The sequence below is a fragment of the Epinephelus lanceolatus genome, chromosome 5, assembly GCF_041903045.1.
Source record: "Epinephelus lanceolatus isolate andai-2023 chromosome 5, ASM4190304v1, whole genome shotgun sequence".
Classification (NCBI taxonomy): Eukaryota; Metazoa; Chordata; class Actinopteri; order Perciformes; family Serranidae; genus Epinephelus; species Epinephelus lanceolatus.
Window position 1 is genome coordinate 29759183 of NC_135738.1, and position 12871 is coordinate 29772053.

Below are 12871 nucleotides of genomic sequence, written 5' to 3' on the forward strand. Positions count from 1 at the left end.
ACGAGCTTCTCAGAGCCAGCGCCTCAGGGAGAGAAAGCTAAGCCAGCATAAGCTACTACCATCTGCCGGCATTGGCTTAGGGCTTCTGAAAGATCAAGTTTGAAAGTGAGAGAGGTGCGCAAGTGGAGACATCTCTTTTTCATCCTTCTGTCTCCACTCATAGTAGTCGCTTCCAGATGGAAATTAAGCTATCCAGTAATGATCTTTAACCGCATGGATGCCAGTGCTGTGAGGAGGATGAAGCTGCAAACATTGTGTGTGTATGTGTGTGTGGCTCCGTGGATGTGTAGCTAGAAGGTGCAGATCATAAAGAGCCTCTCCTATAGGCTCAAGCAGGGGGTTCCTGTCCTCTCTCCCCAGCTCTCCTTCTCAGCGTCTCAGATTAATGGGCAGGGGAAATCGGGCTCACAGTCAGGATCCTCTCCTGCCTGTTCCTCCTTGGATGTCCCACCGCTGCCAGATGATAGATCGACCGCTGATGGGCATGCTGGAGAAAGAAGGGCTCACACAAGTTAACACAGAAGGAGACAAGTTTTCTCACGCTGGAAGTGGGGGTTTTCCTGGCTGCTCTGCCAGGCTAAACAGCTTTAAGGGAAGGCAGAGGAAGGCAAACATAAACATGCCAAGCAGGGCCCACTGGGAACTCCCATAACAAGTCAAAGGATTTAAAGAAAGCGCACTGCTCTCACTTTATAGTCTACTAAAGCTCATTCAGAAAAACTGCCCTGCTGCAGAATCTTTTGGTACCTCAGAGGGTTCCAGATAACTTGGCTGTAACATGTCTAAGCGATTTGATAGTTTAAAATAATGACACGTTGCTTTCTTCACCCACTAAACACAGCTCTTTTTGCTGCTTGGCTTATGTGGGATCCGGGGATAAAGTGTGGCTTTTACCCACCAATTACCATGGACTAAATGCCATCTTTTAAAGTGTCAGGTTGGTTTGAGAATATTCTTTTAATCCCAAAGTATTTTCCTTTAAAATCTTTGGCAAGAGGTTGCTTCATTCAAAAAGTTAAAATACATCAGCTCCCATAATTAATACATCCTGACACCCATCAGAGATGTTTTCAGGACAGATGTGAAGTGAGACAAAAAGCTCATTACCAAATCAGCGCTGGTGCATGGCTCACTGATGCAGAGGAGCAGAGGAACAGCCAGAATGTTCTTTAGCTTTGAAAAAGAGTTGATTAGTCACATTTTCACAACTCTGTGCAGTTATTGTTGTTAATTAACTGCTTTCATTAATGATGAGTTACTGCACAGTCATGGTTCTCAGCGTGCTTTTCTTTCCCTCTGTCATCCCTTTGTTTCTGCCTTTCTTATTTTCATACATCAACGCTTTACTTCTGACCCTCACTCCTCCAGCCTGCTCCTCCTTAATGGCCGGCTCTGCAGACGCAATCAGCTCAGCTTGTATTCAAAAACTTTACTATTCATCCCCGGATTTGTCAAAGCCAGCGGGGGAAATGATTGAAACCATGACTTCGGAGCAATGCAGCAGCTTCCAGCACAGCGCAGCCAAACGCTGCTCAGCTCTTGATGCTCACTGAGCCGTGGACCAAAGTTCTCATTCTGTGTCTTCCTCCAGCGCTCCCTCCACATTAGATCATTAATCACAGAGCAGCATGGAAAGTAAAGAGTGCAGAGCTGGGATGGAGGCCTCGGGTCAGTCGATGGTGGCCTCTCCAGCCCATAAGTTCCTGGCTGTTGTCATTATTCTGACATTGTTGTGAAGGCAAGAGCTTTTGATGCTATTGATTCGGGAGGAGGGCAAAGGAGAGGAGAGATCGATGCGCTTGCTGATTCAGTGGCGTTGCAAACTCAGGTCGGCTGCACAGCCTGCTTTTGTCCATATGTGTGTTAATGAAAAGTATATAAAAGTACAGTGTGTGACAATACCAGTCTGTATGTGTCTCCCACTTAACCACAACAGTGCTGCCCTACACATCAGCTTTACACTTAACAAAAGTACCATCTGTACAGTACATGCATGTTCATAAACACGTTTGAAATAATTGTTTTTATAGATTCTTTTTCAGTAACATCCCAATGCAGCAGCAAGAGATCAAATTAAAATGTAATCCATATGCTCACACACAAAATCATGCACGGACACTGGCAACTGCAGCGGTAATCTTCTCCGTATTCCCCCCTGTGAGGCTCTGATCCTTTGTGCTCTCAGTCAAAGCCTTACGTTTGAAGCCTTGTTCAAAGACAGCCTACCTGGTCAGCCCAGCCAGATCCAGACGAAACCCCGGTGTCTTCCAGGGCATCTCCTGGACAACCATCCCCCCAAGCATTGCCACTCCAGGTTCGACACTTTCAGCCAGAGCTGAGAGGGTTTCCTCTTGGGTGTCGTCACAGACAGTTGAAAGGGGCACAGGGAGTATCAGGCAATCATCGTTATTACAGGACATTAGAGAGAAGGAGAGGCAGGGTTGATTTTGGGTCATAGAGAGGCAGAGGAGAATTAGATATTACAACATACTGGAGGCAAGTCACAATGTAATTATTGTGAGAAAATCTTATGTCCTTAATTGCAGGTATCTCTTGTTAGAAGCTGATGGTGGAGTCGGACATTAGCAAAGGGAAATAACTGAGAGGTATAAACCATTAGAATATCTGTTTATTGTAGAGGGGCTGCTGGTGGTTTAAACATGATTAAAATGCTGTGATGGTGTTGAGGCTGAAACATGCCTCTGTTTGTAGTGATGCTTGATGCAACTGCTGCTGCCCAAGTTCTCAACCACATGTCTCTGTATCTACAGTCCTGCTGCTTCAAACAAATTCTGTTGACCCAACTGTGAGGGACTGAGCTGGCAGGCGTGAGGAGCCACAGGTGGCTTTTCAAAAATAGGGTTTTATTTAACCAAAGGTTAAGCAGTCAGAAGGGATGTTTTGTGCAATGCCAAGGCCTCGGAGAGTGTGTTGAGAAATCAAGGAAGTTGACCATGAAGCGAGTATTGAGGCTTGTATCAGGACTTTATCGATGATGCCCCAAGCCAGTGAGCAGTTGAGAAGTGATTGAGTAAAAACGAATTAAGTCTTTTCTCTTTCCTGTTTACACAAGCAAATTCAGTGCCCTCTGCCTGGTTAAACTGCTGCCACTCTCCAGTTTTAGAACATTGATATTTACCCTTCTGCCGTAATTAATATATGATATAATTATTGACCGAAGGATTGATTTACACACATTTGATGCATTTTTTTTGCATTGTTGACAGTCATTATTCTCTGTCACTATCAGAGATAACACAGTTGAGATCATCTGTATTATAAAGCTATTTGCTTATTTTACACTCTTTGACCAACAGGTGGTTTTGTGTGCACACGTAGCCGCAAAAAAGAAACTACTTTGCTGGAAAGCTTCAATGCTTCATAAAGCTTTATCTCACCATCACTAGCAAACAACTTACAAAATTAGCAACAGGGTTCTGGCCCCCTAAATAGGTCAACTATACAGAACTTAACTGACCTAACATAGAAAAAATCTGACCTAACTCCTACTCCTGTGTAGTAATGCTGACATCACCACACCAAACTAAGGTGGCAGCTATTAAAGAAGCAGGTTCAGTTATCCCTGCCTTACAGACTATTTACAAATCAAAGGTTTTGGTAGCATTTTAGATGAAGCAGTCTACTTAGTGTTTAACTTGCTCCTGAAACCTGGCACCTCTCAGCCTACACAAATACACCAATACAAGGTGTGCGGAGTCATCCAGTTGACCATATTGGACCCTTTGGCGGGCCAATTCTGGCCCACGTGCCGTGTGTTTGACACCTCTGATACAGAAACAACTAAATTTATTACTCTAAAGAAATAAACAAAATCTATGAACTATAAATTCCAATCACTTAAAATGATGTGGTAAACACTTAGTACATTCCAGCTGGCCACTTCCTGTATTGAAAAGTTCCGCTCTAGGGGGCGCAGCTTTCACTCCAGACTGCCAAGATGTTCGTCCAGCAGCAGCAACCAGCAGCAGTGGGGCCCTCTGCAATTTAAATCAGCTGTGTGGCAGCAGGAGCAACTACCACACACACCAAAGGCCAAAAAGTCCACAGATGTTCTTAATTTATTCATGTCTATTCATTTCTTTTATTCAACAGTTTTTTCTGCTCTGGGTTGAAAACTGTTTTTCTACACTTCTTGTTACATACAAGTACTGTGTGTTGGCAAACTACTGTGTGAATGCACACAACCCCCACACATGATTACATGCCTTAGCGTGTCTCAGGTGCTATCTATAGTAACATTTCTCTGTGTCTGAGTTTAATATAAAATGCAACATTTTTTTGCCATGCTAGTGGCTAGGCTCTCGAGATGGAAATATACATCCGCCCAACACTTTGGTCCAGACTACAATATCTCGACAACTATTGGATGGATTGCAATGAAGTGTTGTACTGTACAGACATCCATGCCTCCCAGAGGACAAAGCCTACTGACTTTGGTAATGCAGCTTGTGAAGCTTGATACAGACCTCCATATTCTCCTCAGGTCCATTTCAATAACTCGATGATCTCTTGATCTTCATCTAACACCATAATCTGGTTAGAACTTAAAATGGTCAAGTGCTTTGGATTATGACTAAATACTTCAGAACTAGCAGCATTTTCATCAGCCTCAGCTGTACCTACTGTTTGGTGCTGATTAGCAAATGTTATGCTAACATGCCCAACCAAGATAGTGGAAGTGCTACCAAATAAATGATATTATTAGTATTTTGTGTAAACTGACATTAACAGATTTATTACTTGAGAGTTGCACTGTGTAGCCTCACATGTCAGCAGGCCCTATTGAAACTTTAATTTTTGCAATTTTGAGGACATGTTGCACATTATCCTCTCTTCTCTGGCCTGATATTCCTCAGGTGGGTTTGAAATATAATTTCAGTATTTTTTAGGGACTCCTGATCTCCTGGAGTCAACATTTCCTTGCGGTTGTTTCACCCTTAGTGACTAAACATGTCACACTGTGTGATTCGAGCTTTTAAATTGAATATGTTTTGCCGTTACAATTAGTTGTATTGTTGTTTTAAGTCTTGATCTTTATGCGTGTGATATGAAAGATACTTATGTTTCTCGTCCCTTTGTATTATGTACTGAACTTCCTTGTGAGAGTTCATTTCAACCCGCACACAAAGTGGTTGTAAAATCGTAATGTGCTGCTGTCTTCCCGTGCACATTTCCCTCTTGCTAATGCGCCCTCAGCTCACAAAAACACAGACATTCGAGGAAGATGGATAGAGAGGCAAATAATCCAGTTAACTTTTCACGTGTTTGCAGGCAGATATTTTCTCTTTAATGTGTTTATCATGACTTATGAGCTTCTCTATAGCAGCCATTAACATATGATTACCATCACAGGGCTAATGGGTTTGTCTATCGTCCCCCCTCCTGCTCAGCTGCTTCATCCCCTTTTCTAAATCTATCTACGTCTTTTGTCTTCCTCTTTTTAGAATTTGCTTCCTCCCTATCTCTCTGCCCTGCACTCTGTCACTCTGTTTTTCTCTTTCTTTCTCTCTCACGCCTCTTCTCTCCTACATGTGTCTCCACTCTCGGCCCCCGCGGCCCCTCATCTCCCAAGCCAGAGCCTCACTCCCACACAATGCTCTCCATTATTGCTTAATTATCTGTGGCCTGCCATTTGAATAATGTACTATCCCTGATTCTCAATCTTTTTCACTTTTCATCTTTCGCACGCTCTTTTTCTATATACCTTTCCTCTCTTCCTCCTTCTTAATCTCCTACTGCTGCCTCACTTCCTCTATCTCCGTCGTTTCTGTGTTGTCAGAAGACTTGTGTCTGCATCCCCACGTTCCCTCCTCAAAGCCCATTGACTCTCCTCTTCTGCTGGTTCATATAGAAATCAAACTGTGTGAGACACAGTGGGAGAGTGAGCTAGAAAGCCCACGTAAGTCTGGTTCATCTCAGCCTGCCAGTTTGATGCAGTTTGATGACGTTTCCTTTCTGCATCAACATGCTTCTTTTAGTAACTGCACCATTTCTATCTCGGGGACACTATAGTAACACCTATTAACATAATCCCACCATCTTTATCTCTGCCAGCACGAGAGTGGCAAGAAATCAGAGCCCTCAAATTATTCCGCTTTGGTGTTCCTGTAAATTCTGCGTGCCAGCCATTAGAGAGCTCAGATGCTGTACTTTACCAAGTTAAAAATTATCTTCTGTAGTCTCCAAATCCCCGCAGCACCACAGGGCCATTGGGGAAATCAATAATAGAGAGGCGACATTTGTTTGTGTATGGGTGTGTGTTTGTTTCAGTTTAATCTATCTGATGCAAACATCTTTCTAATGTGTGTGCAGCTCTGTGGTCCCTGGCAGAAAATGGATTGGTGCTGTCATCATGGCTCCCTCGTATCAAATACACACCACTTTGTTCCACTGTAACTGTACACTCATTGGGGTATCCCCGCTTGTTTTCTACATTGTTTGTGGCTGATCATTTAACTAAGGATACCTGGGGACACTCGCTGAGGCAAAGCAGAGGAGATGCTTTTGTGGTTCTGTGGTGAATCACAGGATTTTTGATGTGGGGGTTTTGATTTCGATGCTAATGCCAATGTAGAAGGTTTGTGAATCCCAGTAGAGCAGACTGGGGATGGTGGATCAAACACTCAGATCTCTCCCCATGCATCGATGTGTTTGTGCTATGAAGTAAAAGGTAACACTTTCAGTGTGGTTGTTGAAATGTAACATCCTGATTTGCTCTCCTACAGTTTGTTGCTTCATTCTTGTCATTTTTTGAGCTTTGGCCAATAATGAGTCCCATTCAACAGCTGACCTTTGGCTCTGTTTGTTACCGCCACCTTTTATTGTCTGTTCCAGTGAACTCAACACGACTGCATCACAGCAGTTTAGTACATTATAGGAATCAATAACACAAATGGCCCACTCAGTTACTGCTTTTATGACTCAAATAAACCCCAGAGGGCAGATTCTGTAAGGAACTGTCTACACTTCAGAAGTCATTATCAGCATTCTGTACATGAGGTCACGAGCCATTATACATCAGTCTGGTCAATGCACATTAGCGGTAAGCCAAAAAAACATTACTTTGCTTCACACATCATTTTAATTCAGCAGTCTATTCTGAATGTCCTTGTGTAATGTGCACACGAGGAACACATTATGCGGTGTTTTCCTGGCGTCATCTGATCACATGTCAGCTTGCAATCAGTCCTAAGCACGGACATCTAAGTGTGTGTTTCCTGTTTGTTTTTGCAGGGTTGGTCAAGCTGGGAATCCACTGTGTAACATGCCAGAAAGTCGCCATAAAGATTGTCAACCGTGAGAAACTCAGTGAGTCAGTACTAATGAAGGTAAGTTCACAACTTTCGGTTCTTCCAGTGGGGTTCAGATTTACAGTTAAGATTTTTGAGGTCAATTTTTCACTCTGCAACCATGTTTGTTTTTCCTCTGAAGATGTACTGTTTTTTGTTTTGTTTTGTTTTGCACAAGTATTTCCTTTTATGTCTGTAAAGAAGGCCAGTACTAGTGAGACACTAGTGTTTGTGTATCTAAAGGTGAGAAAGGTTATTGTTTGTCCGGTTTCCGACAACCACATTGTCCCTGTTTAACTGTGGCCAGAGTCTTTGATGAACATCACTCCTCTCTCGCTCCCTAAAATCTTAATATGCAGCAGCCAGGCACACTAAGAGTTGGACTGTAACTGAATAGTGATGTCCCTGAGAGAGCCACCTCTTTGACACATAAAGTCTGGGCCGACTGCCAGCCAGCATTTCAAAAATCAAAATTAGAAAGACTGGAGTGCTTGAGTGGGTTTGAAATTTCTACATAAATCAATGGCTGAGCTTGCAAAAATGTTTGAATATTAGCCCTTTTTTTGGCATAATAAGCCTCATGAAGGGTGGATCATTGGCTGAGTTAGTGATAGTAGGTCTTTTGAAGCTGCTGATTTTCAGCCTTTTCAAACTGAGGCAGTCGGCTGTTTTGCTCCCCTGCCAGGAGTCAGAGCCTCCGAGGAACCTCGTGGTAACACAACAATGAAGCAGGTTTCTGCAGCTATAATTACTTTACCCTCACTCCAAAACGCTTCAAAATCGTCTGGGCGAAACGCTCTTATTTGTAATGTCGCTGTTACCCGCACAGCCTCGTTTTGAAGGATACAGTAGGGATTTTCTTTTTTCTTATTACGTCCCAGGGCCCCTGCTGGGCAGCTCTATTCAGTGCCCACGCAAAATTGGCATGCTGCAAAATTGGCCCTTGTGTTGATGGAATAGTTGTAAAGAAAGCAAAGAGAGCAGGAAGATAGAGGACGACAAGATGCTACAACCTGAAAATTGTCTTTCACGGGACACACGCAGAGAGGAGCGCCTACTGTAATTGTTTGCTTATGAGCTGGAAAGCAGGAAGCGGATGGGTTTGCTCACAGTACAGGTTGTCTGCAAATGGAAAATCCCTCCGTTTTGCATCACTTCTGCGTCAGCATCATTAGGCTTTAGATGAAAAGCTCTCTGTGCTCGAATATTGCTGTTTGATAAACAGTCGGTATTAATCAGCTTCTTGCTGTGTCACTGTCTCCCCGACTTTTTCTCACTCATTGCTGTCTTGCTCCCGACCCTGCGCTCTTTCTATCTTGTATTCGGCTCAACGTGCAGTCTAATATTTTCATGAGGGAGAGACGGGTCATTTCGGTTTGCCTCAGCGCTGACAGAAGTATTATTAGTTGTAGCAGAAGTAGTTGCCGGAACCGTTGTAACGTGTGACAGCAGAGAGGAAGGTAGCGGGATAATGTCCCAACCCAGGTGTTTCACATTGTGCTGTCCTGCGGAGGAAAATGATAGTAACAGATGCCAAACACTGACAGGTTTCCGACAGGACCAAGGCTTTTGCTGATGCTGCAGTTCAGAGCCAATTACTGAACTCAGCCATTGTCACTCTTCTCTCAACTGTTGGCCCCTGGTGTGTGTATGTGTGTGTGTGTGCCAGCAGCATGTAGGGATTGGATAATGTGGGAACCAGGAGCAACTGTCTTCCTCTTAAAGAGACACTTTCAGTGCATGTGTTGTATGTTTGGGAATGGATGCCAATAATTTATCACTATCATTTCTAGGGGTGTAATCACAAGTTTTATCACAATACAGTATTACAGTAATTTTTTGGACAGTAATAGGGCTGACCCTGACTAAGAATAATCCTAGATGAAAAATAGTCGTCATTTACAGCCATTAGTCAACTAGTCGCCGGCATGTTTACGATGTTAATTTGATCATTAAATTATATATTTTGGGCGGGGCAACACAATGGTTTGAGTTCAGTGTCTGAGAAGGAATAGTACCAGTAACACTGTTAACACTGTGCTACAGAGAAACACAAAACCGTACTAATGAACCTTCATTAATATAGGCCTATATTTTATCTACAAGTGCACGTCACACACTGAGCGAGCCGCCTGTTAATGACGCTGTTGGCAAAGCAGTAATGATTGTGCTAAGTGGCTAATGGGCATGTAGCTACTGACATGTTTCAGATGATGCGTCATGTTTGTAGTTGACGAATGATTAGAGAGTTTACATATCCTTGGGGTCGTCCTTCACCTTCTCAAAATGATCCCACACTTTGGATTTCCTGCCCGACATGTTTTTAGCTAGTCCTTGTGATAACTGTAGGTACCAGCCCTGTGAATTAGGGGCTGTACACATGCCGCCTTAACAAGCGCTGTATAGCCTATTTACCTGAAATCCTGAGCGCAGAGCTGATCTTCTTCCAGGCACTGTTTATAAGTGTGCAGGCCTATTGTCTGTGGGGCAGATGTAAAGCTCTGGGTAGCCCTGCACTAACATGATCAACTTTTCCGTATTTATCAGACTGAATATTTACAGAAGGAGGGAAAGATGTCTGTTGGCTGTGATTGGTTTGTACTGTGACTCCTGTCTGACAGCTGGGCGTGGTCACATGCTGTGTCTGTCTGTTCAAATTAAATTCCCACATGGTCTGGTCATATAGGTTTTGATTTATTTTGACAAGGCACTGCTCCTAATAGAGTTTCACATTTGTTTGTTTGTTTTTCTGCAGCTAAGCGACCAATGGAATCTTGCCGACTAATGCCCTCTTGTCGACTAACATTTGGTGACTATAACAGGGCAGCCCCAGACAATAATGAGATGTTTACAGATATAACAAAGTCTACCATGATACAATTTCAATTCAACTCAGGGGCCTTGGATCAATATGAGACGATATCAGTAAATATCCTCGTTGTCTTTTTCTTGGCTGCTCATGATTATCTGCCTCACATTCAGTTGCCAGCACTATTTGAAAATTTAGGAAGAAGGTGTGCTTGAATGGAAAAATTCACAGAGACGTGCCATTTCAAAACAAAGGCGTACAATAAAAATGGCAGTGTATATCAATGCATCGATAACAGTGGATCATTGATCATTGAATCGATATATTGATTCAGATTGATGTATGGGCTACACCTCCAATTGTTCACATGTAAATAATTCTTTCAAGCTGTATTTTGAGTTTTGGATCACATGGATGAATATGTCTCTGCTTGTTGTAGCTAGTGTGTGTGTACATTATGAGCAATTCTTGTTTGGAAATGGTGCTTGTGCTCTTTGTCATCCCCACGTAACACAGATAAAATTCAGAAATCTGATTATCAAGAGCACTGTAATTATGCAGTATTATTTTGGGTCAGTATCTCTGTGTGTTAATACAGAATGTGTGTATTGATTTGTTTATTGGCCTCTGACCTAAAGCAGCTTAAGGTCTCAGTTATAATTCAATGCCTGTGTGTCAGTGTACTTTGCACATGTAGTATGAGGTATGTCCCGTTTGACCACACTGTTGACAAAGTAACTAGTAAAGTTTCCTATAATTTCAGGACACCCTAAACATAACATCAGTCTCAGATCACAGTGGCTGGATATGTGTTTCAGAAACCCAGCCACTCTCCCATATCTCCATTGTGTTGCACTCCACAGTCTTGTATGTCTGTTCTCCAGCCTGCCTGTGTGGCTGTCAGACTGTCAGAGCGATCGGGCTGCACTCTACCGCAAGACTCAGACTATGAAATGTCACCTTTTAATATGCTAATGTCTTGGGTCCCCGTGGTGCCATTAGGGGAGAATCTGACTCTCCTGGACAAGTGTGTGTGTGTGTGTGTGTGTGTGTGTGTGTGTGTGTGCAGCAATGCTGAAGGCACACATATATGCGTGCGGACACACACTGATACACACATACAGGCCGTGTACACGCACACAAGAGTTCATAAGAATGTGTACGTGTGTCATACAGACACACACACACACATATTCATATGTATGTACACGAACGCATCCTCCATGACGCACGTCATCCCTCTTCGTCTGTCCTTCCCCTGACCGGCCTTGGGTGTCAGGGGGTCTGTGGAGATGAGGAGACGGGTTGAATTAATTGTCTCAGAATATCTGGCAGAGAGGTCTTTCCTCCACTCACTGTGTTGAACTTTGTATAACTAATGTTGAACTCTTTAGTCTATAGCCCCACAGGCTGTGGCACTACGGACCAGAAAGACATTGAATTGTCTTGGATAATGAATTCATCTGTGAACTTTATGTCAGTTTGTTACCAGGGAATGAGCCTTGACTACTTCAAAGAGCAAATGCAGCCCAATTTTTTTTTTCTCCTAAGCAGAAAACCTAACAATGGAGTTAGCTGAATAGTGATAAGAGTCTCCCGTCAGTGGGAAGTGGCTGGCTGTCATGTTTCAAATGATGAGAGAGGAAAAGACAGAAAGAGAATACACAGTATGTGCACATATGACAGTATGTCAGCAGTCATTGGCACTGAGGCCAAACAGAATGGAACGTGGCGATCCGATACGAAGAGAAGCCCAGAACCAACACTGTATGTGTGAATGTGTGTGTATGTGTCTCTAGGGAGTAGTTAATGTTTCTGAAACTCAGCCAGCCCTCTCTCTCGCTCGCTGCCATGTCTCTGTGCCGTGGGGCTGTGGGCTTGAGAGGGAAAGAGGCAGGGAGGGCAAAAGAAAGCAAGGCTCAGGAGAAAGAGATGGACATGCTGGGAGAAGCCCTGCTGAGACAAGATAACACAGACGCCTTAGTAGGTACACCACGTCTCTACTCATATTTCCTGTCAGGAGTGAGCGTGTTTTGTTCTTGAACTATTGATGTGACATCCAACACATATGATATGGCCAAGCACTGAGTAATCACAAACAAATAGTGAGATTTAAACAATGTACTGAAGATACTTTTTCTCTTTTTGCACACTTCCAGTAAAAGCCGCCTGCACGCTCTTGAAAATAGAATACAGAAATGAACACAAATCACATTCATACAACAATGTGACAACTCTGTAACTGCTGGTGTCACAAGAGTTCTTGGAAATAAAACATGAGTTTGAGAAATCATGATAAGTAGAGCTGAGAATGATTTGAAAAATGTCCATATTTGTACAGATACAATGTGAGAATGTTGGCACCAGTGCCAAAACATCATTCTTCTCAGTACTTCACTTTGAGAAATATAAACATATGCTTCTACAAAAACTTTTTTTTCTCACTGGACAAAAAAAGAAGCCAAAATGTTAAACGTCTGAATACAAGTAGCTGCACTATACCAGAGGCCAGATGCTTAAAAATCTGTAGAGATTCATGACTGAAACTGTGGGTGCACACTATGACAAAAATATGCATTCTTTTTTTCAGATTTTAAAGCCACGCATACGCCTAATTCATCATTGTGGCACTGCTCGCACGTGCACAAGCCTTTTTCCACATCCGCAGTTCCCCATAAATGGTTTTTAAAAACGCCTTCAAACAACAGTTAGCATATTGATACGTATGACCCTCCACCATTCATTAGACCTG

General features: G+C 43.0%; 1 protein-coding gene across 7 annotated transcripts in view; it reads left to right on the forward strand.

The window, feature by feature from the left end:
* Positions 1–12871, forward strand: part of brsk2a (BR serine/threonine kinase 2a) — a 206128-nt gene that overhangs the window by 114091 nt on the left and 79166 nt on the right. For all 7 annotated transcript variants that reach the window (XM_078168023.1, XM_078168025.1, XM_078168027.1 and 4 more), the window contains exon 2: positions 7255–7349. In XM_078168023.1, the coding sequence (XP_078024149.1) occupies positions 7255–7349 (95 nt within the window). The remainder of the gene's footprint in view (positions 1–7254; positions 7350–12871) is intronic.